We start from the raw sequence: 24,146 nt of genomic DNA, 5'->3' as shown, positions 1-24,146 counted from the left end.
TCATTCTTTTTCTTTAAAGGGTGTCGTTGAGTTAAAGGCCACCCGAGGCAGGTTTCCTCCCGCGCTGCGCGGCCCCGCCCCGGAAGTGTGTGCCCGCGGTGGCTCTGGCCGGGCCCGGTCCCGGTGCCGCCGCCGCCGCCATGGGGGGCAAGAACAAGCAGCGAACCAAGGGCAACCTGCGGGTGAGCGCAGCCCGCGGGGCCGAGCAGGGTGGCGAAGGCCGGCCCAGAGCTCGGCGGCTCGCGGTTCCGGCACTCCGGGTGTCCTGGGCGGGGGGCCGGGGGCCGCCGGAGCCCGGCTCCCTCGGCGGGGCAGCGCGAACTTCGGACCCGGTTGTGGTAGCTGGGGCCGGGCCCGGAGTCGCTTCTTGGCCTGGGTCGTGCTTTAGGGGTGTGACTGCTGTAGCTGTGGTATTTGTACGGAGAGGGAGAGCAAAGTCACCGCGGGTGTAGATTCAGCAAAGTGCCAGTGGTATATTCGGTGTGTTTTTCTGTGCTGAGACTTAGAATATACTCTTGCCAAAAGACCAGAGATGACGTGACATCTGCCCTATCAGTCAGGATGGTGGGAGAAGTCTGGTGTTCAGGTTCCCTAATTCCTCCCTGGATTTAGGGAAGACTAGGGAACGCAAAGCAGCATATCCTTAACGGCTCGGAAAAGGTGATTTAAACCCCACAAGTTCACAAAACTGCTGCTGCCATTAGGAAATAAAAGGTATTTGCATTATGAGGTGTCCCAGATGACATTTAAGCACCAGGCAGTTTTGGGTCAGTTTTTCCAAAAGAGCGTGGTTAAAACAAAGCTGAGCCAATAATACAATGGGCAAATGGGGTAAACTGGAAGCGATGCTGAGCTCCGAAACACACAACTGTGTGATGGTATTTATTATAGTTGTTACATATGCATGCTTTTGCTCCATTTCTCTAAATCATTTTTGGCCACTTAGTTGCTAGGAGAATCCTTTATTTTGTCGATGTGTTTTTATTTGTTCAGAGAAAAAAGGAGTATTCCCTGGGAGCTCTATTGGCCCATGAAAAGAACTAGGAAACTCAGAAACAGTGAAGGAGGAAAAATAGTTTCTTAATAAATTGTTTATAGATTCTTAATAAATTGTTTGCTTGCAGAAAGAATTTTCTTCTAGGCTTTTTTGCATAGCAAAAAAGCAGTATAAAGGAATAAAAGCAATAAAATTTTCCATAAGTTTTCATGCATTATGTGAAACAAATTCTAATTCACAGAATCATTGAATAGACTCATAGAGTGGTTTGAGTTGGAGGGGACTTTAAAACTCATCCAGTCCCACTCCTGCCATGGGAAGTGACACCTTCCACTAGACCAGATTTCTCCAAGCCCTGTTGAACGTGGCCTTGAACATTTCCAGTTATGGGGCAGCCCCTGCTTTTCTGGGCAACCTGTGCCCGGGCTTCACCACCCTTACAGGCAAGAATTTCATATGTAGTCTAAATCTATTTTGTTTCAGTTTAAAGTCATTCCTCGTCATTTCACTACAATTCCTGATGAAGACTTCTCTCCAGCTTCCTTGTAGGCTGATACTGGAAGGATGTTATGAGGGCTCCTTGGAGCCTTTTGTTTTCCAGCATGAACAGCCCCAACTTTCTCAGCCTGATCCTAAAGAGAATATTAATTTTCTAGGTTTCTGTGTTTAAAGCACAGGTGGATTCTTCTTTGAGAGATTTTATTTTAATTAGAAGGTTAATTATACAATAAAAATAGGATCATATTTTCAAATGCATGATGTGTGCAAAATAAAATTAAATAGGTAATGGACTCCTGTCCCTTTTGTTTTGGCAGCCTTCTAGCAGTGGCCGAGCTGCAGAGCTCCTTGCCAAAGAACGTGGAACAGTGCCTGGGTTTATTGGCTTTGGAACATCTCAGAGTGATCTAGGATATGTTCCTGCAATTCAAGGAGCAGAGGAAGTAGACAGCCTTGTGGATGCTGATTTCCGAATGGTGTTGCGAAAACTTTCTAAAAGGGATGTCACAACCAAGTTAAAAGTAGGTGTATCCTTTGCCCCCACAATTTTTTTTTTTTTAATTGGAGAATAATACAGTTTTCTTAAGGGTGGAAGAGGAAGTAACTAATTTCACTTTGGTGGATTTGCTAGAACTTCAATCCAGAAGATATCTTGGATAAACTGTAGCAAGGTCCATCATGCAATTATCTCTATAGATGCTCATTTGCAAGAAGTTACTTGATTTTTGGAAAAGGGAGTTGCAGTTTTGGATACAAACTGATAAATTACAGGACATATCTACCTGACTTCTTAAGTCATGCTCTTGATATTTTGATTTTAGGCTATGCAAGAATTTGGGACGATGTGCAAGGAAAGAGAAGCGGAAGTTGTTAGAGGTGTTCTTCCTTATTGGCCGAGAATTTATTGTAAAATTTCACTAGTAAGTATTGAAGTATTTAAATTAGAAACTTATCTATCTACTTCCTGTGACTACCTCTAAGGTGGTCTTTGTTGACCTATCTACCTTTGTTGGAATTATTGACTTGTTCTAGGAGAAACATCAAGTTGAAGCAAAATACTGTTTTTTTGTGGACATATTTCAATATAGGCAGTGGGTGGAATCTTGAACTGTTGATGTCTGGACTGTACTTCCTTTATATATCTGTTAGACCTTTATGTTTAAAAGACGGTACTATATTTCTTAGTTAAACTTCTTTTATGTGGATTCCAGAAAGGCTAGAAAGTCTGTTCAGTTAACATAATTATAAACCTTGATCTAGGGCTAATACCTGACCAGACTTAACACTAAAAAAAACCCCAAACCCAAAAATGAAAAGATCATGTGTAGCCAGATTAGCAATGCTTTTCTTGATCTATTTACTGTATTTCCACGCTGTCTAGAATGACTACTGTTGAAAACATGGTATGGAACAAAACTAATCAATATTCCTATCTATTAGAGTAATTCCTACTGTTTTTTTCTGGAATCAAGAGTGTAGAAAATCATGATGTTGTAAATTCATATGCAAAAAAATGATAGCAATGCACAGCTTATGGTAGTTCTAATTAAGAAGATGTCTTCAAAGCTTCCTGTTTCTCCTGCCTCTTGTCTGTAAAATGTTTGTATAAACTGGAAACAAAAACTGTTGTTAGGGATATCAGGGAAAGGTTACAATCTGAGTATACAACAGTTTGGGAAAACGATGCTACTGAATTGGGACTCCCTCCATACCTTGGGACACAAAAAATTTTTGTCATTGGTGTGTATTTTCAAATATATATTTCAAATCCAATTAATTGCAAAACATGACTTTTTAATTACCACTTTTGTTTTTAAGTACCTGAAATCGAAGGTTCATTTCTTAAACCAATAAACTTTTCTCTTTTTTTCCCTTCTTTTCTTTCTTTAACAGGATCATGATCGCCGTGTTCGAGAAGCAACTCAGCAATCTTTCGAGCAACTGATTCTTAAAGTAAAAAAACACTTAGCTCCTTACTTAAAAAGTATCATGGGTTACTGGCTGATTGCTCAGTGTGACACTTACTCCCCTGCTGCTTCTGCTGCAAAAGTAGCTTTTGAAAAAGCTTTTCCTTCAATCAAACAGCCTGAAGCCTTAGTATTCTGTAAGGATGAAATTCTTAATGTGAGTTTACTTTTGTATTTCTTTAAGTCTTTGTATATGTCAGCTTCTGTTATAAGTTTAAAAGTCATCCTTCCCCCATCTATTCTTCACAGTTAAATTTCTTTCTCACATGAAATTTTGCCTCTTTGAAGAGAACCATAGAATGGTTTGGGTTGGAAGGGACTTCTAAAAAGTCTTCGTGTTCCACCCCCTGCCATCGGCTGGGACACCTTTCACTAGACCAGATTTCTCCAAGCCCTGTCCACTCTGGCCCATAGCACTTCCATAGGGATGGAACAGCCCCAGCTTCTGTGGGCAACTTGTGCCAGTGCCTCACTACCCTCACAGGGAAGAATTTCTTCTGTAAGGAAATATAAAAAAGAAAAATAATAAGGAATGCAGAGAAAAAAAAAAAAGGATGTTTTTTTGACTTGAGATGAGAATGACTGGAACCAAAGGAATGAATAGTGAATTTCCAAGTGTGCATTCCTATATAATGATGTTCAGTCAACACATAATGTTGCTGACAGACGGAATAATGATGCTGGAGTAGTTTAGCTATAGTGAAAAAGAATGAAGAATGCTGAGCAGTGTTTCAGCATCTACAAGTTTAATTCTGACCAATGTTTATGCTATTCTGCCACGTCAGATATGATACTCAATTGACTGAATTAAAAAAAGTTCAAAGATTGCATTGCTGGCCCATCATGTGCAAACCTAATTGATTTGATCTGCCTTGCCTCAGTTTGGCTTCTTTTCAGCAGGAGCACATTGGCATAGGGCTGCAATTTACTAAGTGTTAGGAAGACATAATTCAAACAGTACCACAGCTACTATGTTCAAATTCTTTTCTAGCATGTTTACTAGCATGTCTAAAAATATTAAAAAGACAACTCAGAGGTTGTGAAATTTTATTGTAGGGCTGTCTCTGAACAATGTGTGGACTATATTGTTCACATATAAGTATTAGATTTCTTTGTGTTTATATGCTTGGTTTTCCCCCATAGGTACTTCAAGATCACCTTCTGAAGGAAACAGCTGATACACTCAGTGACCCTCAGTATGTTTGCCAGCTTAAATGTGTATTTAAGTCCTTAAATCTTGGTCTTTATTGGGTTCTCTGTGCCTGGAAGTAGTGAATTTAGTTTTGTTTCAGGAGACAGAATAATTATTTGAATCCAGATCCCAGCAACTTTGCTTGAGACTTAAGTGTTGCATACAAGTAGAGATACTATAAAAGAAAGGCCTTATATATATAATATTTATTATATAGCATATTAATATTATATTATTTATTATATAATTTATATTTGTTATAGAAAATCATGTCTTGCTCTGCTAAATTACCAGCTAGCCTGTTACTTCTTCTAAGTGCAGCTGTCTTAACTTCCAATGTGAAAAATCATAAAAATGAAGGCAGTTAACAGAATATTCTGGTAAGAGAACCATTTGCACCTACAATAAACAAAAAAATCTGTCTCATAGGAATCATTGAACAAAATATGTAAACTAACCAAAAATGGAGAGATTTGACAGATGGACACCCTCGCCATTTACTGACCAATAAACTGAGTGTCAGTGTATTGTTAGCCAATTTGGTGTAACACAGTGCCTTCTGATATTTCCTATCAATATCAACTTTGTGAATAAAGAATCAGCTTTTTCTGCATTAAAAAACTGAGTCCTAGCTGCTTATTACTACAACTCTTAAGTATAAATGGTTTTGAAACTGTTATCAGTTATCTAATTTTGTTTCAGCTCTTTTAAAAATATCATTTGTGAGTAGCTGGAAGATGAGATGACTTGAAAGTTTTTTTTTTCCTAACACTTTATAGTGTAATTTAGAACCTGGCACCTGAAATAAAAAAAAGAACATAAAAGAAAATGAAGGCAGTTTAGTTTAGACAAACTTGGGATGCCTGCTGGTTTATTTGCAGTCCACTTTTAACTTTTTTGTTTGTTTTGCTTTCTGAGAACTGTACCAGAAGAAGAAAGGGAAGCCAAATTTTTCCGGATTCTGACCTCTTCATTGTTAGCTTTAAAGAAGTTGCTCAGCATGTTGCCAAAGAAAGAGATGCATTCATTGGAAGAAAAGTTAATGTCACTTCTGTCCCAAAACAAATTTTGGAAATATAGCAAAAACAACGTATCACAGGTGACTTTTAAATTTCTTCTTTATTTTGCTTGGTTTTTGTTAAAGGTAATACCCTTAACCTAAGGAAGTATTAATTACTTGTATTCTACAAGGATGAACTTGGTACTTTGGTTAGGTTTGAAACAGCCTTCAGGTTTCTACATAGATTCCAGAAAGGCTAAAGTAATTGTTCAGTTAATGTAATTATAAATCTTTTTGATCTGGGACTAATATCCGAATCTGACCAGACTTAATGTTAAAAAAAAACCCAAACTCAATTTAGACAATATTGCTTGAAAATTTATCCAGTAGGCTAAATTTTTATTTCCATTTCATCATGATCTACTTTTTGGCAATCTGCTGTCATTTAAAATTCATGTAGAAGATAAAAACTCTGTCAATTTACAGCATGTGTTCTTAATGCTTTGAGATTTTCATTTTTTAAACAATTTTACTGGTCTTTAGTCTGTACATAGAATGATGCAATAGTATTTTGTTTAAAAGCTTTAAGTTGCTTTTTGGAAAAATGCCTTTTGAGAAGTATATAAAAATGCAACTTTTGACAGGCATTTTATCACTAAACAAATTAAATTACATTAAAATATTTGATAAGACTGTTGAATAACTGCTTTGGTTTTCTTGGTTTTTAATAATATTTTAACCTTTGTTAATGTGATAAAGTACAGGCATGGTGTGTTGTAAGGTTTTGTTGACTTTAAAAGGACTCGTATTAACTGCACGTAGTGACAAATTCTGTTTTTCCTTCTGTGGCCTCTGTCAGGTTCGCTCAGCTTTCTTTGAGCTGATTTCTGCTTTTTGCCAGCACTTGCCTGAGCTGGTGAAAGCTGAAGCACCAAGGGTTTGTCCTGCTGTTCTTCTCAGCATTGATGACAGTGATGCAGTGGTGTGTCCTGCTCTTTGGGAAGCAGTGCTTTATACTATCACGACTATTGAGGTAATGTGGGAAGTGTAAGGGGCAGATATTTTCATCAAATTTAACTTTTCACCAAGTGTTGTTCTCTGTAGAATTAGGAAGACAGGCCTGACTGGGTTTTCTTTATGATTTATAACAGGAATTCCTTAAGTGTACATCCTCCTTCTTTCAGTGTAACTTTCAAATATATAATGTCCAGCATATCTGAAAATTAGAGTTGTTTTATGAATTTAATTTAATTAACCTGAAATCCTTTCATTAAATGTAGTTACTAGTAAGTCAAATAATGCTTAAAGCCTTTTTCTTTTTTAAAGACAGTTACAAAAAAGACCTGCAGTGCATTTTTGGTTAGTTTGTTTCCCCTTCAAATTTAAGGGTTCTATAGCTTTTTCTTTCCCCCTGCTCCCCTTAATTTTAATTGAAACACCAGCTTTGAATTTATTAGCAGGATGAGTTGTTGTCATAGACTGGTATCCTTTGAGGGTTTAACGCTGCAGATTCCTTTTGCAACTGCTGGAATGAACTGTAACAAGTTTTCATGAAGAAAACACCCTAAACAGTCTTTGTTCAGCTTGTTATAAATATAGGTACCTTGAACTATAATAAATATGATAATAAATAATATAGATCAGATGACAAAAAAAAATTTAGGAAGGAGAAAGTGGCAAAGCATTTTCTAACCATCAGAAAATTTTTGAAGAGAGTTTTGAAGTTAGTGATAATTCCAAACTCAGTCATTGGTTTGCCTTGATAATGAGAACTTAAAATTAAATAAGTATTAATTACAATAGCTGATGCTTCTATGCATGATGCTTCTATGAAGCATCATGAATGCATTATTAAAGAGAAACCTTTAATTGCTGTTGGCTAATAAGAAAGGTCAATTGATTTTTAACAGTGCAGAAATAGTTTTATCATGTTAACTTCACAAGCCAAAATAAGGAGAAAGTGATTTTAAAGATACTGGCAAGTGACTTAAAAGAATTTAAACTTCACAATGACTTGTTTCAGCTATAATATGGGGACATAGGTTAAATGGCTACCTTGGGAGTTCTTCTGAGGCAACATATTGTTGTTTAATTTACAGTAAGTGAATTTCTTTCTGTAGGACTGTTGGAGTCATGTGAATGCCAGAAAAGGAGTTCTGCCAAAGCTCTGGACAGTGCTTCGAGAAGGTGGGCGAGGATTAGCTACTGTTATCTACCCCAGCCTCCTGCCCTTCATTAGCAAGGTGCCTCCTGACATTGTGGGACCAAAGCTGGAATACGTCAGAGTTTTTTTCAGCTCTATAATTCAAGGGTATGGACCACAAATTTATTTATTTGGAATCGGTCTATTTTACATTTGGAAATAAAGAAACTAATCTTTAAGCATTTAAAGATAAATGAGATTATGTTTTTAAAATTCTTTTCAATATCCAAAGCTGGAGTCAGTCCTTTATGGCTGTTCCTGTCATCTTAAATCTTCAGCTCTCCTTTTGATTTTACTACATCTTCCTTACATGAAGCATTCTTATCTTTCCTTGTCAAAGCTTTGTGTTTATCCCATGACAAATTTGATTATTAAATATTATTATAATTACGGATGACTCTTAAGAATCAGACTCTTCTCACCAGTGTGTAATTCTTTCATAGGGGATTAGCCTTGTGATAGTGACATTTCCTTTATGCACAAACTGTAATTCTTGTGATACCCATTTTTAAAGGATGAAACTGCTCATACTTTGTGCCTTTAAAATACCTCAAAACCACCTTTCTATCAAATGTAATTTAAATATGTACCTGTGCATTGCATACTCAAAAGCATATAGAAATTATTTTATTAAATGCTGAAATTTCCTTTATTTAAAAAATAAATGGAAAAAAAAATCTTGGCTGATGTTGGTGTGGAAATTAGCAGAGCTCTTGGAGAAGAGAGTTATATAGGGGTTTGTTCGAAAAGTGTATAGAATTTTTTTACACGTAGTACAATGATTGTAATATTTCTGTGATCATTTGTGTGATCTAATACTCATTAAAAAGCAAAGAAATTGCAGGTTTTCCGACTCAAAACTGGGGAGGCTGTCTTTAGGTGGCTTTCTTTTTTTTTCCTCTTTTTTTTTTCTTCCTCTTTTTTTTTTTTCCCTGTAATGACAGAAAGGTATGCTCTCTGAACTTCTGTGGTGTGTGTGTAAAATTGCAAAAGAGTTTTGACAGCCATCTGAATCAAGCGACAGTGTGCTAGGCTGTTTACGGTTTCTCTGTTTACATTTTTTTTTCCCCTGAATGCTAAGAGTGGATGACGAAGTTATTTTGATATAGGTTCTATTAAATGCTTGGTCAAACATTTGAAAAAGTCTGCTTTCTAAATTGACTTTATTTTGATCTGACTCCTGTAAATGACTCTGTGATCCTGTAGTCTCATACTGGTGTCTGGATCAGAGCAACATAACTGAGGGGTACATTGATAGCATTCATACTGGGTTTCTTGGAAACTGAGTCACTTTGTTTCTTCTGTGTCCTTTCACAGGTTGTCAAGTGAGAGGACAATAGCCAGTCCTTCAGAAAGTTCAGCAATTATAACTGCATTTATGGAGTGTCTGTGCTTTGCTGTACTACAGAAAAGAGAAGAAGACCAGAGCCAAATTCATCAAATGCTTATATGTGACCAGGTATTCATCAGAAATCCTAAGTATTGTTGTGTGTACATTTAATAAGTCAAAATTAAAGAGAAATGTGAATTTTAGGTGAGAATTTGCTTCTCTGTTGAGAGTTTCCCTAGATTTTAAGAAAAAAACCACACAAAATTGTCAAGGCTGGAAAAGACCTTCAAGATCATCCAGTCCCACGGTCAGCCTAGCAGCACTAAAATCACCCCCAGACCATGTCCCCAAGAGCCTCATCCAGGTGTCTCTTACGCACTTCCAGAGGTGGTGACTCCACCACCTCCCTGGGCAACTTATTCCAATGCCTGACCGCATTTCCTGGGATTTTTGTTTTTTCAATACCTGATCTGAATTTCCCCTGCTGCTATTTAAGGCCATTCCTCCTCATCCTTTCACTTGAGACATGGCAGAAGAGACCCACCCTCACCTCTTTCCAGGGAGTTGTAGAGAGCAATTAGTGTAACAAAAGTAAAGGTACTGAATTTAGAGTTTTTTTCTTCCTATGAAATAATTCTTTTTACTGTGCAATTAAAGTTATATTTAAGGGGAAAAAAGTGCCTCCCATCCTGTAAGTTTTTATAAAGTGATAAAAAATAAATAATTCTGATATTTGCAGAGTTGCTTCCAGAGTGTTTTTCAGAATTATATAATTTCTTGGCATTAAGAATAAAATAATTTATGAAGAATAAAATGGTTTTATGAATTGGATCACTCTTCTTTAATACATTTTTTTATCTTTATAGCTAATTCCTTTTATCAGTGCTGTACTTAAGGAGCCCAAGTTACAAAGTGGACCATTATTTTATCAAACAGCAGACATGCTGAGTTCCTGGGAAGCTAAAGCAGAACTCTCCAATGATGATGGTACAGATGAAGTTTTCCAGAAACTGTTGTCAGATTTTTGGGGCCATCTTTTAAAAATGTGTATACTTCATGTTGATAGGTTGGATGCTGATGAGAAATTACTGTTTGCCATATGTGGTATGCTAGAAATTCTTAAGAATCCGAAGAATGCTATGAAACCAAACGACAGAAAATCTCTAAAAATCAGATTTACAGATGAGGATGAGTCTGAAAGGAGCACAGAGAGTCTAAAGCTCACGGAAGTGAGAAATAGTGACTCTGAAATTCAGGCTGACTTGCAGCAAACTTCACGTCTAAGGAAAGAACCTTTAGAGAACTTAGTCTGCAACCTGGCTGAGCTGAGCATTGTGCATGTCAATGAACAGAAGTCTGAACAGCATTTGAAATTTCTCTCTGCCCTGCTCAACACCTTTTCCTCAAACAGAGTTTTCCAAGTACTTTTAGAGCAGGGAAATGATGTAAGCCCTGCTCAAGCTGAATCCCAAAATGTAGTGAAAGCTCATAACCAAAGTCCATCTGTACAATTTCTGTATCTGAATTTAATAACCTGGCTGAAAGAAGACTGGAGAAAAGACACCCATTTCCTGGTTGATATTTTATACAGTGTGCTTCATTGTTGCAACAATAATGGTGAAAGGAAAGTCATTCTTGATGATTTAGCAAAGGTATGACTTGTACATGATGTTACTAATTTTTATCAGAGTCATTACTGTTATTGTGGGCTGTGGTTCAGTAATAATTTTACTTTGGAACTGTTGCATGGATGGTAATTCTACATGAATTTGGGTTAAGTTCAGCATAAGTAAGGTAGTTTTTGGAAAACTACCTTTTGATAGTGTTGGGGTGAAAGGTTTTGTCCCTTTCTATGTGGTCTAAATCGTTAAAAAAAGTATCATCAGAATTTCTCTGCTCTTGCTTTATACAGTGTACTTTAATAGTAGTCATTGGTAGCCTTTCATATAAATACAGTTCCTTACTGAATTTTGTGGGAGAGAAAGCTTTGCAAGATGAAAATGATACAATCAATAACTTTGTTACTGAATTTTATCAGCTTCTACTTATGCCTACAGAACAGTTAAATGGCATTATTGCTTCCTATTCAGCAAAGATTTTTATTAAATATTGGGGAATTTTGTTTTTCTTTTCAGATGGATCTGAAGTGGGTTATTTTTCTCCAGATAATTCAAAAGGTAAATATTAAGATTTTTTTTTGTTCTTTTTATGCATAATTTTTAATAATTCTCTGATGTTAGCTTTGAGACTCATATGTGTTTGTAGTGGTAGTTTCCATAGTTTGAAAATCTTACAGTTTCAGAGTAGTGTTTGTTTTAAATGCATTTAAATTTGGGGACAGTCTTAAAAATGAAATTATGATGCCAAAACAAAAGAATCTTTGTCCCTTCTGTTTTTGGTCAATTTGCTTTTTGAGCCAGAGGGATTCCTGATTTGTGAATCATCTATTCTAAGCTAGAGAGAATGGAGCTGGGGATTAGACCAATAATTTAAATTATTATTTATATCATCATCCTTACAAGGTGCTTATAAGGAAAAGGTAGTATTCCATTTTTTCCCACTGAATATTGACAAACTGACATTTAAATGATTGCATGGGATGAAATAGGAAGTGTATGATGAATTTTTGGACAAGAACTCATAGTACTTGACTTACAGTCCAGTACGTAGACCACAGGATCTTCCCTCACATATTGCTGTGTATTTTAGGAGTACTCAGTTTTTGTGATTTTGTAACTTACAGTGGCTCATCAGCAAAATAAAGTTTTTGTGACCTTCTGTTTCTTCTTAAAGAAATTCAGGTGCTGTAAACAGTTTTTATGTTTTAAATAGATTTTATTTCAGCCAACTTGGTCATCCAGAAGTTATTTTTCTAATTCCAGTGTAGGAATTTCCTGGGCTCTATAGTTGGAGGAGAAACATAAAGGAAGCATTTTCAGAAGGTGACTTGTTTCACTCTGCAGTAGAGATCTGACCCAGCCATAAGTTGCTGTCTCTGACAAAAAGCAAGTTGGGGAGTGTTGTTGCAGATGTAAAATCTGAAGGCTGTTTGTGGCAGATGATATAATTCTCACTCTGTGTGTGCAAGTTTGACATACTAATCTTATGCTCAGTAATAAAAGTTAATAGTTAATAACAGGTTATGCAGAGAAGCTGTGGCTGCTCCATCCCTGGAAGTGTTCAAGGCCAGGTTGGATGGGGCTTGGAGCAACCTGGTTTAGTGGGAGGTATCCCTGCCCATGTTAGGGGGTTGGTACTTAAATTGAACTTGGAAGATGATCTTCATGGTCCCTTCCAACCCAAACCATTCTATTATTCTATACCCTCAAAAGATTACTGGAATGTTTTTCTTGTGATCCAGGCATGCTCAAGCACAACGAAGCTTTCCTTAGTCTCTGACTGGCTGAAGGGAGATATGCTTGGAGAAAGACTGGTAATGCTGGCAGATGATCTGTGTCACCTGGGCTTAAAACCTAGAGCAGCCTCATCAGGATCAGCCTCTTCAGAAAGGTGGACCCTCCTGAGCTTGGTGTTGTCGCAGCATGTTAAAAGTGGTGAGCATATATAATCCTTGGAGTTCATGAAGTGGAAATGCTGCACTTAGGCTTTGCACAAGGTTGAAAGAATTTGAGATCTTCCAGAATACTTAATATAGAACATTTAGGCTTTCTCCTGGTAGTTTTTTGCTGATTGGTTGGTTTTTGTTGGGGTTTTTGTTTCTTAGTTTTGGGCTTTGTTTATACTTAAGCCAGTTTACTACATGCAGTTTAATTTTGTAAACATGAACTTGTAGCAGTAGCTGCCATTTTTTTGGTCTACATTGCTAAACATGTTTAAAGAGAAGATGAAGATTTGCAGGTTTTGAAAACTTGAGGAAAATTTAAGTAAGCTTGATCTATCAGCTGATGTGCTGTAAAATAATAAGAATTTTTAAACCATACCATGTGAAATTTACCTTCAGAACTGGAATACCAAGTGAATTGTTATGGACCTATGTGTGTTTTAGTAATGCCTTGTTACAGGACCTTTGAATTGTTTTGAGCCATTTCCATTTATTTCCGTGTCTTTTAAAAACTCTGTGTGTGCTCTTATGCTGTATATGTAGTCTGATTTTTTTATTAATAGCATCCTATTTAATTTGTTCCTTGTAGTTTTAGTATCTTATATAGACTTCCAGGGGGGTTAATTTTTCTTGATGTTTTCCATGTAAACTCAGCATTTGCTTTGATCCCTGAGGTGACATATTTCAGTGGATGCTGTGAACATTCATGATGCTTCCAAGTTTCAAAGATACACACAGGCAGCTCACTGTTGTGAATGTTCTTAGACAATGCATCCTGAAAGTGTCCTAAGATTGTTTTTTCTGTTACTGGAACTTCGGATGTAAAGGACCATCAGGAAAATCTGTTTCCTGACTCCACAGAGTTCAACAAATGTACTTGTGAGAGTGTGACGTTCTAGGGCTGATTGTCCAGTGACTTTGCTTTTTGACTCTAGAGCTGGAGGCACTCCTGAGTTCATTTTCTGCTGGGTGCTGGGTGACCTGTTTTTAAATCATATTGGTTGAAGCCTAAGAGATTTTGAGGAGCTATGGTGGTTCTCGACTTAGTCATTAAAACCAAAGTAGTGTATGTGGACTTTCAAAATTATTTTTTAATGAGATCTCTTATCTAAGTTTCTTAAGGCAAATTGTCATGGAAGGAATAGGAGAGCCTTTCATGGATCAGTAGCCTACGATAAAAGGAATTAAAGGGGAAAAGGGATAAATAGTGAAAGGAAGATAATTGTTGCTGAAACGTCACAGACCCATAGCAGATATTGAATGCTTAACTGATATAACTGATATAAAAGATTACAAAAGAAATCCAAAGCAAATAAATACTACAAGTGTACATGGGAAGAACACAATTGTAACTGTATCAATAGGCTCTGACCTGTTAAAACTGAAAATTCAGTCATTGTGATGTTTCCCTGTAAGTGACAGGTTGTAAAAAAGCAGTAAAAGAGGAATACAGTCTATTAGGAGCTGCTGTGAAAAGAACAGAGGACAAATGAAAATTATTATAGCATGTAGTCAATATACTGAATATGTTGTCAATATCTGGAACTCTGCATGTAGTTTTGGTCACTGCAATATTCTTGTTCAAGTTTGGTCACTTGCAATATTCTATATGCTTTTGAAAAACATATAATAGACTCTGCACAAAGAAATCTGACAGGGATGGTTGGACAAGCAGTGGCTTCTGCTTGTAGAAGCAAGAAAACAGACTAGAATTTGTTAGCTTCTAGTGGAAGTGATTAGGGATGGGGTTGTGCTTAAAAGCCATAAAATCACCATTTGTATGGAAAATGCAAATAGTGAGAAATGTATCATTGTTTCTTTCAGTGGAAGAACTTGAATTTCTAACACATGCTTAGATAGCAGTCTTGAGGGCCGAGAAAAGTATACTTCTTCATACAGTTTATAATTAAATAATGGAACTCCTTGCCACAGGATAATGTGGAGTTTGAGGATAAATGGGATTGGCTTGCTTGTATCCCATGAAAAAAGAACTAAGCATGTTCGTGGCTATATGCAATAGTACGGTGAAATCTTGGGCTCACAGTTGGTTGCCAGAAGCTAGGAGGGCATAAAAAGGGAGGGATAACTTTGCACTTGCTCTGTCTTAAATACCTTTTTCAAAGTTGCTTTAGCTGGTTTAGAGAAAAGGTACTTGGCAGTGTGAAATGTTGGCTGGTGTCTGTGAAATAAGAGTTTAGGTATCCATTAGACTGAAACTGCTTTGCACTTTATTTTGCATTCAAAATTAGTAAATAGAAATCAAATTGGTCCATATTAATATGATATCTTTGCATGGTCATGTTTATCAAGCAATCAAAGCATATTGTCTTTTTCCTCTGCCCAATAGAATCATTGATTGGTGAAACTTTTGTTGAAAGGATTATTGATAAACTTCAAGCAGCTCTGTCTAAAGCAAAGGATCTTTCTGAAGCTGGAGATACTGAATCATCAGTATCTTTCATCTGCGATGTGGCCTCAAGCTTTTTCAGCTCAGTGAAAGGCTGTTTGCTGATGCCATCCTCAGAAGACTTGCTCCTTACCGTCTTCCAGCTGTGTGCTCAGAGGCAGGATGCAACACACTTGACAGGTAATCTGGAAAAAGAACTTCAGCTGAGCTTTTTCATAGCTGATGATTACATCTAAGTTCTTCCTTTTTGTGAAACAGAATCAAGTATGTGATAGAATACTGGGTTCACATACATTGACCATTTGCAGCTGTAACTGACATGAAAACCTGTGCTTTAATTTACAGTGCCCATAGTTACTACTAAGCATCAAGTCCTGAACATGTTTACAAGGATTTTGAAGCTTTTTTAATGTTAGTATCAGCTAACTTGGAGGCTGTGATATTGCACACTTTTTGGACTGTTACAGAAGTTGTTTAAAATCTATGAAATATAACAAATGAATTTTTTTTGTTCATTTTGCAATCTGGGGTCTATGAAAAAATGTGTACAATCGCTTCTTTACAGATAACATGTATTTATTCTGAAACCATTTATATTGGCCAAGTTGCCCACACAAATTGTGATCCAAGCCTCTCTCTCATGGATCATGTCTCATGTTCAGACTGAGATGCTGATTTATGTTCTTTGAATGCAGAATTTGAGGTGTTAATTTGATATATATATTTACTGAAATTAATACAAGTAAATACAATGTTTCAGTGTTGTCATAAAAGTGAAGTAGGACAGTACTAGCTTGGAAAACACTGCTTTATAAATGACTGTTAAGGTTGTTAATGTTCAATATTTTGGTAGAAATATCTGTGGTTTTGAAGACCATATGTACTTATGGTAGTAGACAACAAGAACATACTCTAATTCTCAATTAAATTAAATCTTACTGTGAGTCACAGTTAATTTAAAATTGCTCTGCAACAAGAAAGCTATGTATGTGCCTTTGATAGTTTTTGCATGTAACCACAGGAAAGAGAATTGTTTACCTACTGTAGGACCTTTAGACATGTGATTGTTGCTATATGCTGTAGGTTGTAATTAGAGTTTACCTGTTTTTGATAGTTTTGCCTGTCCATTTGTTGTTCTTTTGTTTTCTTTTTTCTTTTCCTACAACAGATGTACTTGTATGCAAATTAAAATACACTTGGATGTCTGGTGTAAGTTCACTTGTGCATCAGCTTCAGAGCACTCAGAAACAGAGCACCTTTTTGCTTAAAGCTGCACTGTGGGTCAAGAACCAAGTTCAGTCTTCCTCTTTGGATGTTAAAAGGTAATTGGGATGCACGTGTATTCTATAATGTGTCGTTCTCCAAAACAAACCAGGATCAGTGCTATAATAGCCTTCATTTAATTGACATCTGTATTACTGAGAGACTTTTCAGCCTCTTGGAGGCAGTGGGTAGAGCAGAACTTACACCATCCCTGGTACAGCATGTATGGAGCATTGTATCAATGGAAAATATGCAGATGGCTCTTAATCAATAGTGCCAAACTTGTTTGCAGTGTTTTCTTCCTTTCTCAGTCTTCAGGTTTTGATCTCTGCAGTCAGTGATTTATTGTTGAAGCTCATGGAAGCTGATGGACAGTCTGGATATCTTGTGAGAGCTTATGTTGAGCACGTCACACCGAACAAAGTTGAGTGGGGGAAATTGCACGAGTCTCTGTGCTCTGAGGTATGGAAATGATAGTGGATTGCACAGGGTGGTCAATCTTTCCTCAAGCCTCTGTCCCCTAGGGTGGTAAGCTTTCTTTCCTATGACATGGCACTGCACTTATGAGTACCATATGTTTGTGCAGAGGTTCTTGTCAGCCTTTGTCCATAAAGAGGATAAAATCTCTGTTTATGGACCCATCCAGTACTACTGGAGAAAAATCAGAATCCATGAAATTACCCTTTTCTGCACACAACACGAGTAACTTGCTTTACAATTCAGGAATTTTATCTGACAGAGTATATGTTGTGAAGATGTTTTTATCTCTAAATTAATTCTTCATAAAGATTAATTTTGTGAAAGACACAATATCTGCAGAAGAATATGGTGTGCTATCTATCAACAAAATGACATACATATAGTACAGAGTTGGGAAGGACATAAATTTCCTGTGCAGCTACCAGTCTACAGTAACCCTACAATTTCTTGTAAAATATATAGAGTTCTAAAGAAATGTATTTGATCCTGAACAGCAGTACAGTTACAAAATACTGCTGTGCAGTTAGGTTTTTAATACACTGGAGTGGGTCATCCTCACCATTGTGCTTTTGATCTGAATGTGTATGTTTCATGGTCGTTTCTTAATAATTCTGAATTTTCAAGGTTTAACAGATCAAAGTATTTTTTCATACTCTTTTTATGCACATATTACAGTGGATGCACAAGCCTCTTTTGGAAGGAAGGCTTAGTATGAATTGTGAACCTCTGGGATCAACTGTCAAGCTGTGTGGCACAAATAAACTTCCAGGCCATCTGTGTACTTCAGCCTTATTAAGTAAAATGGTACTACTTCAACTGAAAAATAGTGTAGTCCATGGAAATCATGCTGCTGAAAGAAAGAAAATTGATAATATAAGTAAGTTACAATGGTAAAACTTTCAGGAATTTTATTTTGTAGTAGTTGTGGTGTGAATTGAAAATTAGAAGTACATAATTGAAGTTTGGCATACAGGTATGAGAAATTATCCTTTTACTTTTTGTTGCCTTTTGTTGTTGTTGTTGAGATCTCCTTTAAAAGTAGTTTTTATGTTCCTGGGACCACTTTTGGTTATTTACATCCTGTCTCAACAGAACTTTGAACTGGGAGAAGTATGAATTTTCAAAACTTCAGATATGTTCATTGCCAAAACAAACCGTGCATTGGCATGAGTGGGCAACAAGAACTGTATCCCTCCCTCGAGGGTTTAACCATAATGTAAAGATAGTTTGAGACAAAAACTTTTCTTAATTCCATGAGGTGGAATCTAGTTTCATTTTGTTTTCAAGAATGCTCAAATTAAATGCAGCATTATCAACTTAACAATTCTATCTCCAAAATTCTTACCATGATGAGAAGTGTAATTTTGTAGTGTGGGTCTTCTTAAGCTGATGAAGGAACCACATGCTAGCTCTTATGAAATTTGCTTGATTTTGTTATGGACAAATTCAATTGGGGAGGCTAATTATAGATAAATCAATTAACAAGAATTTATTAAGCAAGCGGTATTAAGCAAAAAAAACAGCGCTGGGCGGCCGGGGAGTCTCCACTCTGCCACGGCGCGCCTTCCCCCTTTGACCTTTTTGTTTTTATAGTCCCCCCTTTTTTTTTCAGTTGACGTATTTTCTCTCGATGTACTCTGCGCCGGTGCAATTGGTTGCTAGGGGGTCCTTTTTCTCTCTGCCCTTGGTGGTCATAGGGATGAAGGCTCCTTATCTTTGCCGGTTGTCCTTGGCCTAAAAGTTAGCTTGTATATAGTTAGTTACACAGTCTTCTGTGCTAGCTGCATTTGCACAATTCTTAAGCAGAATACTTGTTGTTTATCAAACCACCCCCCCTTTTTTTTTTTTTTCCCTCTTTCTCTTCTCACAGTCTGAAATTCTCTATTCAGTTTAAATTCTTATTTTCTTTCAATGTTCGTTTTAATGAACAAAGACCTTTTTATTACAATCCCTCCTCTTTCTCTTTACCAATTTGTTCATTAAAATGCTTTAACTCTTGGTGGCTTAAGACCAGGGTTTCATCTACTTCTGAGTCCCTGGGCAATGCTTCGTACCTCTCCCTAATAAGCATTAGATGAGCTGCTTCTAGTCTTCCTTTTACAATGTCTATGATTTTATTAAAAATGCAAGGTCCGAAAGTTAAACCTAGTAACAACAATATCACAGGACCTGCAAGGGTTGATAGTAGCGTGGTAAGCCAAGGGGAGCTGTTGAACCAAGTCTCATACCAGCTTTGCTGTGACTCTCTCTCCCTCTTTCTCCGTTCGAGGCCTTCCCTTAGTTTAGTCATTGTATCTCTCACAATTCCCGTGTGGTCTGCATACACACAGCATTCCTCCCTAAGGGCAGCACATAATCCTCCCTGTTGCAAGAATATTAAGTCCAATCCTCTATGATTTTGTAATACTACCTCTGACAGGGATCTTACAGACTTTTCAAGGGCTGAGATCGACTGTTCAATGCGGGCTAAGTCTTCATCTACAGCAATCCTCAAGGAATTAAATTCTTGATTCTGTTTTACTAATGATGCCACCCCGGTGCCAACACCTGTTCCACCTACAATCATTAGGGTAGCCACTGTCAAGGCGGTGAAGGGTTCCCTTTTTGATAAGTAATGTTCAGAAGTGACTTGAGCATTAAACACATATTCCTCAGGATGATAAATGATTTTAGGGACTATTACCACTTGTATGCAAAACTCAGAGACTTCATTGAATAGGTCAAGAGCAATACAGGGTGTAAGCCCCCCTCTGGAGCATATCCATTTAGTATTTTTGGCTGGAATCAACCATTTTGCCGGGTTACCCTTATGCTGTGCTTTACTGACTGTTTTACACAAATGTTTCTTTTGCCACGGGACTCTCCCTATGCATCGTCCCTTTCCAGTTACTGCTGCTAACGTTATCCCTTGGGTTTGGGGGTCTTTCCAGTTACATTGTGGCGGATTGCTCCCATTAACTCGCTTGGGTTTCTCATTGAGCCCTACTGCCTCATAGAAAGGAGGTTTAATATCAAAGCACAGCCAGCATTGTTCAGTAATGTTAGGTCGTGTTACATTGAGGACTTGGTACGCTGCCTGCATAAGTTTCCAAAGGGTACTTTGCTGGGGATCCGGGGTCGGGAGTATGAGGGTCTCGTTTCCGGGCATTGTGGTGTCACTGGTCCCTATAGCTGTCTCGGTTAACTTCTCCTCAGCAATTACAGAGTTAGGGCCTATGGGTAGAGGATCATGTGGTAGGATTTCCTTTTTTATTTGAATGTACCCTCCACGATCCTTACCCGGTTCCCAACACTTTACTCCCCAAGTTTTTCCTACCAGCCATCCTGGGTCCAGGGGGTTGAGCACCTGTATTTTCAAGGACCTACAATTCCCCCTATACAGAATTTCTCCTTGAGTGCCATACCATGGAACTTTGCATCCTTTAGGATACCATGAGACCTGTAAAAATTTATCTGGATGGGTGACAGCCCAGGCAGTTGCTATGGTTTCACAGCCCCAATATCCACACAGATATTCACCAGGGTAATTACAATATCCCCTCCCAGGATTGGAGCTAGGACACCAATAGATAGCATGGAAGTCAGGTTTACTCCATCCCCACACAGAGTTCACCAAGTCCTCATTAGTAACTAAAAAAGTAGGAGCTACAGTGGTGGCATTTTGCTTAACAACTTTCCCTTGGTCTATTTTGGTCAGAGTCCAATTAAATGGCTGGTGTGCATAGTCCCCTTGTACAGGCCAGGTACAACATATAACTAATATGTACAGAATTTGCCAGCAAGGGTGGAGTCCAAACCGCCCCAGAACTTGATTATCATTATTTCCCCCTTCCCACTGTTTGGTTTGACATGTTATTGCCGGGCTCACCTTTACCCTTGGGAGATCAGTACCCTTGAGGCAGTTCTTGAAATACCTTTGAATTGTCCCAGTTTGAGGGCTTTTTCCTCCACTGCTTCTTATCCCTCTGCCTCGCTCGCCGACCCGGTTGCTTCGAGCCGCGAGGTGTACCATCTTCTCGGCAGCAAGGATATTCTTCAGGAGGACCCTTACTCTGTTTTTGCTGCCTCTTTTTGAATGATTCCCAATTCTTATCCTTCACTTGCGGTGAATTACACTGAATTCCAGGTAAAGTCTTCCAGCAATTCCCTTTTATAATTTGAACAATTAGGGGAATTGGTTCATTAGAGTGGTAACAACAATTTTCAGGCCTAGCCCCCTTAGTAAACACCTCCCACCACTCTTGGGATTCCCTTGGTAGGGTCCCGTTCTCTTCTCCAATCTTTAGGACTGACTTTGTCAGTTCTCTTTCTAATTGATAACACCCTTTACAAATACCCCTAGGAGGGGTACCTCTATAACTATGGACCCACCACCGTTCCTGGCAGATTTTACAAATATAGCATACAAAAGGGTAACAATCACAATCCTTATTTGTGATTAGACTCTAAAATCATCAGTTATAGGATATCCATAATCCAATATCTCACTATACCAGCTGGTTTGTACAATTTTTACTGAGTCCATTAAGTCCGTTTAAATGTGACCTTAAGATCTCCGGGTTGGCTGGTTATTCTCCAGGGGTCTTCGGCAGCAGCAGCAGTAATCGGTCCCTTTATTCGGCTTGCATGTGTCCATCCCTTCTCGGCGGTTCTGACTGCAGTTTCTGTAGTAAGTAAAACAACATAGGGGCCTTCCCAGTTTGGGATTAGTGAGGTTTCTTTCCAGGTTTTTATTAACACCTTATCACCTGGTTTTATATTATAAAAGGGCCTTTTTAAATCAGGAAGACTGAGAACCGGTGCATTTACTAATTCTGCCTTGAGGTCCTGTAGTTTTTCCTCACCTTCCCGAGTCCACTTAAGCAAGCCTTCTTTTGTTAGTTTCTCATATAGGAATTTTACTTTCCTGCTAAATCCCTCTATCCATTGTCTACAGTACCCAAACAATCCTAACAGCTGTCTAACCTCCCGCTTTGTCCTTGGCCCTGGCATAGCTAAGATTCCCTTAACCCTTTCTGGGTCTAGTTTCTTCGTTCCTTGACTCAGTCTATGTCCGAGATATTTCACCTCTTTTTCCACAAATTGTAATTTGGATTTTGACACTTTTGAGTCCTTTCAAGCTTAGAAAATTGAGTAATCTTATACTCTCTTCCCTGACAATTTCCTCTTCTTTCCCAGCTACTAACAAGTCATCTACATACTAAATCAGGACAGTCCCTTCTCTCAACTGAAAATCTGTAAGCAGCTGCTCCAGTGCCTGGCCAAATAAATTAGGGGACTCTGTAAACCCTTGTGGGAGTACCGTCCAACGGAGTTGTTGTTTCCTGTGGGTGTCTGGGTCTTCCCATTCAAAGGCAAAATAGTCCCTACAACTTTCTTTAAGGGGACATGCCCAAAATGCATCCTTTAAATCTATAACACTATACCACTGATTTTCGGGGCCTAATTGACTTAATAAAGTATGAGGGTTAGTTACTACAGGGAATCTTTCTACAGTCCTTTTGTTAATTTCTCGTAAGTCATGTACCAAACGGTATTTCCCATTGGGTTTTTTAACAGGAAGGATAGGAGTATTAAAAGGAGACATGCAGGGTTCTAATAACCCTTGTGCTTTTAATCTTTCAATTTCAGGTTTGACCCCTTTCCTTCCTTCATTTGGAATTGGGTACTGCTTAACTCTAACTGGGACTTCAGGATTTCTTAATATTATCTCAAAAGGTTTTATGTCCAATCGGCCTGCTTTTTCTGGGGTATACCACACTTCAGGGTTAATTTTCTGTTCGTCCTCTACCCGAAGAGGACATAATTTAATATTTAGCTTCTTGTCATTTATGTCGATTCTAATTCCTAATTCAATCATCAAATCTCGTCCCAGTAAGTTATAGTCAGCCTCTGGAACTAACAACAGTGATCCTATACCTATTTTGGAGCTGGTTTCAAAAATCACGTCTTTGATTACAGGCACTTTAAAGGCTTCCCCTTTTGCCCCAACTACCTGTATTGTTTCTCTTGATAATTTACACACTGAGGGAAGGGTTTGAACCGTTGATCTCTCAGCTCCTGAGTCCACAAGAAACTCATATTCTTGCTGCTGGGGACCAATTTTTAGTTTTACCAGGGGCTCTGTTTTTTTCCTGGGTCCCCAGCAAATAGAGCCCCTGACCCCCTCAATCTTCCTTGAATTGCTTTTCATCTGCCAACCTTTCTCTGCATTCCCGCCGAAAATGCCCTCTCTTACCACAATAAAAGCAGCTTCCTTGTCCACTCTCCTTTTCTCTTCTCCCTTCTTCTACCTTCTGACCCTTCGGCTTACTTCCCTGGAACTGACTAAGCGTTCCCCTCTGCCCTTCACGTACCACAGCCATCATCACTCTTGCTTGTTTCCTATGTCCTTCCTCCTTTCCGTACATACACTTTCTGAGCTTCCCGCAACAATTCATCCAGGCCTCTACCGTGCCAATCCTCAATCTTTTCCAATTTTCTCCTAATATCAGGCCAGGCTCTGGCCACGAACTGGGTCTTTAACAACATCTGTCCTTCCGGAGTGTCAGGATTTACTCCGGAGTACAGCTGAAAAGATCTCCGGAGCCGTCCTAACCATTCCGTGGGGTCCTCATCTTTCTTTTGACTCTCACAAAAAGCTTTATTCACATTCTGCCCCTTAGGGACTGATTCTCTGATCCCCTGGATAAGAATTGTTCTTAAGTCTGCCATATGTGTCCTATGCAGGGGATCTTGCTTATCCCAATTAGGACGCTGTAAAGGCCATTTAGTATCTGCTTGGGGTCCTGCCTGATGGTCTGTATCCCAAATTCTCATACCAGCTGTCCTGATCATCCCTCGCTCCTCAGATGTGAATAAAATCCCCAGTATTGACTGCATTTCGTCCCACGTATACACGTTGGGCCCCAGAAACTGATCCACCCGCTCTGCAACTCCAAGGGGGTCTTCCAATAGATGTCCCATTTCTTTCTTGAACTCCCTCACATCTCCTGAATTAAGAGGTACCTCCACATAACCTATTCCCGGAATTTGGGCTGGTTGTCCCTGCTGACCAGCATTAGGATTAGGGATCATTCCCAAAGCTACTTCCCTTAATGGATATAGAGCTTGCCTTTCCCTCTCGCTTTTCCCCCTTGTTAGGCTACGAGTAACACGACGATTTTCCTCAGGGACCGGTTCCAGGATTTCTACTTCCTGGTTTTCAAAATCCCCCCCTTGATCTAAATTGGGGTAGACTACTGGTG

General features: G+C 38.4%; 1 protein-coding gene across 2 annotated transcripts in view; it reads left to right on the top strand.

The window, feature by feature from the left end:
* Positions 1-100: 100 nt before the first annotated feature.
* The window catches only part of LTN1 (listerin E3 ubiquitin protein ligase 1), a 38,829-nt gene continuing 14,783 nt past the window's right edge, over positions 101-24,146 (top strand). For both annotated transcript variants that reach the window (XM_053936041.1, XM_053936040.1), the window contains exons 1-16: positions 101-182; positions 1,813-2,016; positions 2,317-2,415; positions 3,389-3,619; positions 4,606-4,658; positions 5,573-5,753; positions 6,514-6,687; positions 7,775-7,965; positions 9,175-9,316; positions 10,054-10,839; positions 11,323-11,364; positions 12,549-12,741; positions 15,097-15,336; positions 16,325-16,478; positions 16,731-16,881; positions 17,575-17,776. In XM_053936041.1, the coding sequence (XP_053792016.1) occupies positions 141-182; positions 1,813-2,016; positions 2,317-2,415; positions 3,389-3,619; positions 4,606-4,658; positions 5,573-5,753; positions 6,514-6,687; positions 7,775-7,965; positions 9,175-9,316; positions 10,054-10,839; positions 11,323-11,364; positions 12,549-12,741; positions 15,097-15,336; positions 16,325-16,478; positions 16,731-16,881; positions 17,575-17,776 (3,085 nt within the window). In that variant the 5' untranslated portion in view covers positions 101-140. The remainder of the gene's footprint in view (positions 183-1,812; positions 2,017-2,316; positions 2,416-3,388; positions 3,620-4,605; positions 4,659-5,572; positions 5,754-6,513; positions 6,688-7,774; positions 7,966-9,174; positions 9,317-10,053; positions 10,840-11,322; positions 11,365-12,548; positions 12,742-15,096; positions 15,337-16,324; positions 16,479-16,730; positions 16,882-17,574; positions 17,777-24,146) is intronic.

The sequence above is a fragment of the Vidua chalybeata genome, chromosome 2, assembly GCF_026979565.1.
Source record: "Vidua chalybeata isolate OUT-0048 chromosome 2, bVidCha1 merged haplotype, whole genome shotgun sequence".
Lineage (NCBI taxonomy): Eukaryota > Metazoa > Chordata > Aves > Passeriformes > Viduidae > Vidua > Vidua chalybeata.
The sequence above is the reverse complement of the archived record's forward strand: the minus strand, read 5'-3'. Positions and strand labels throughout refer to the sequence as shown.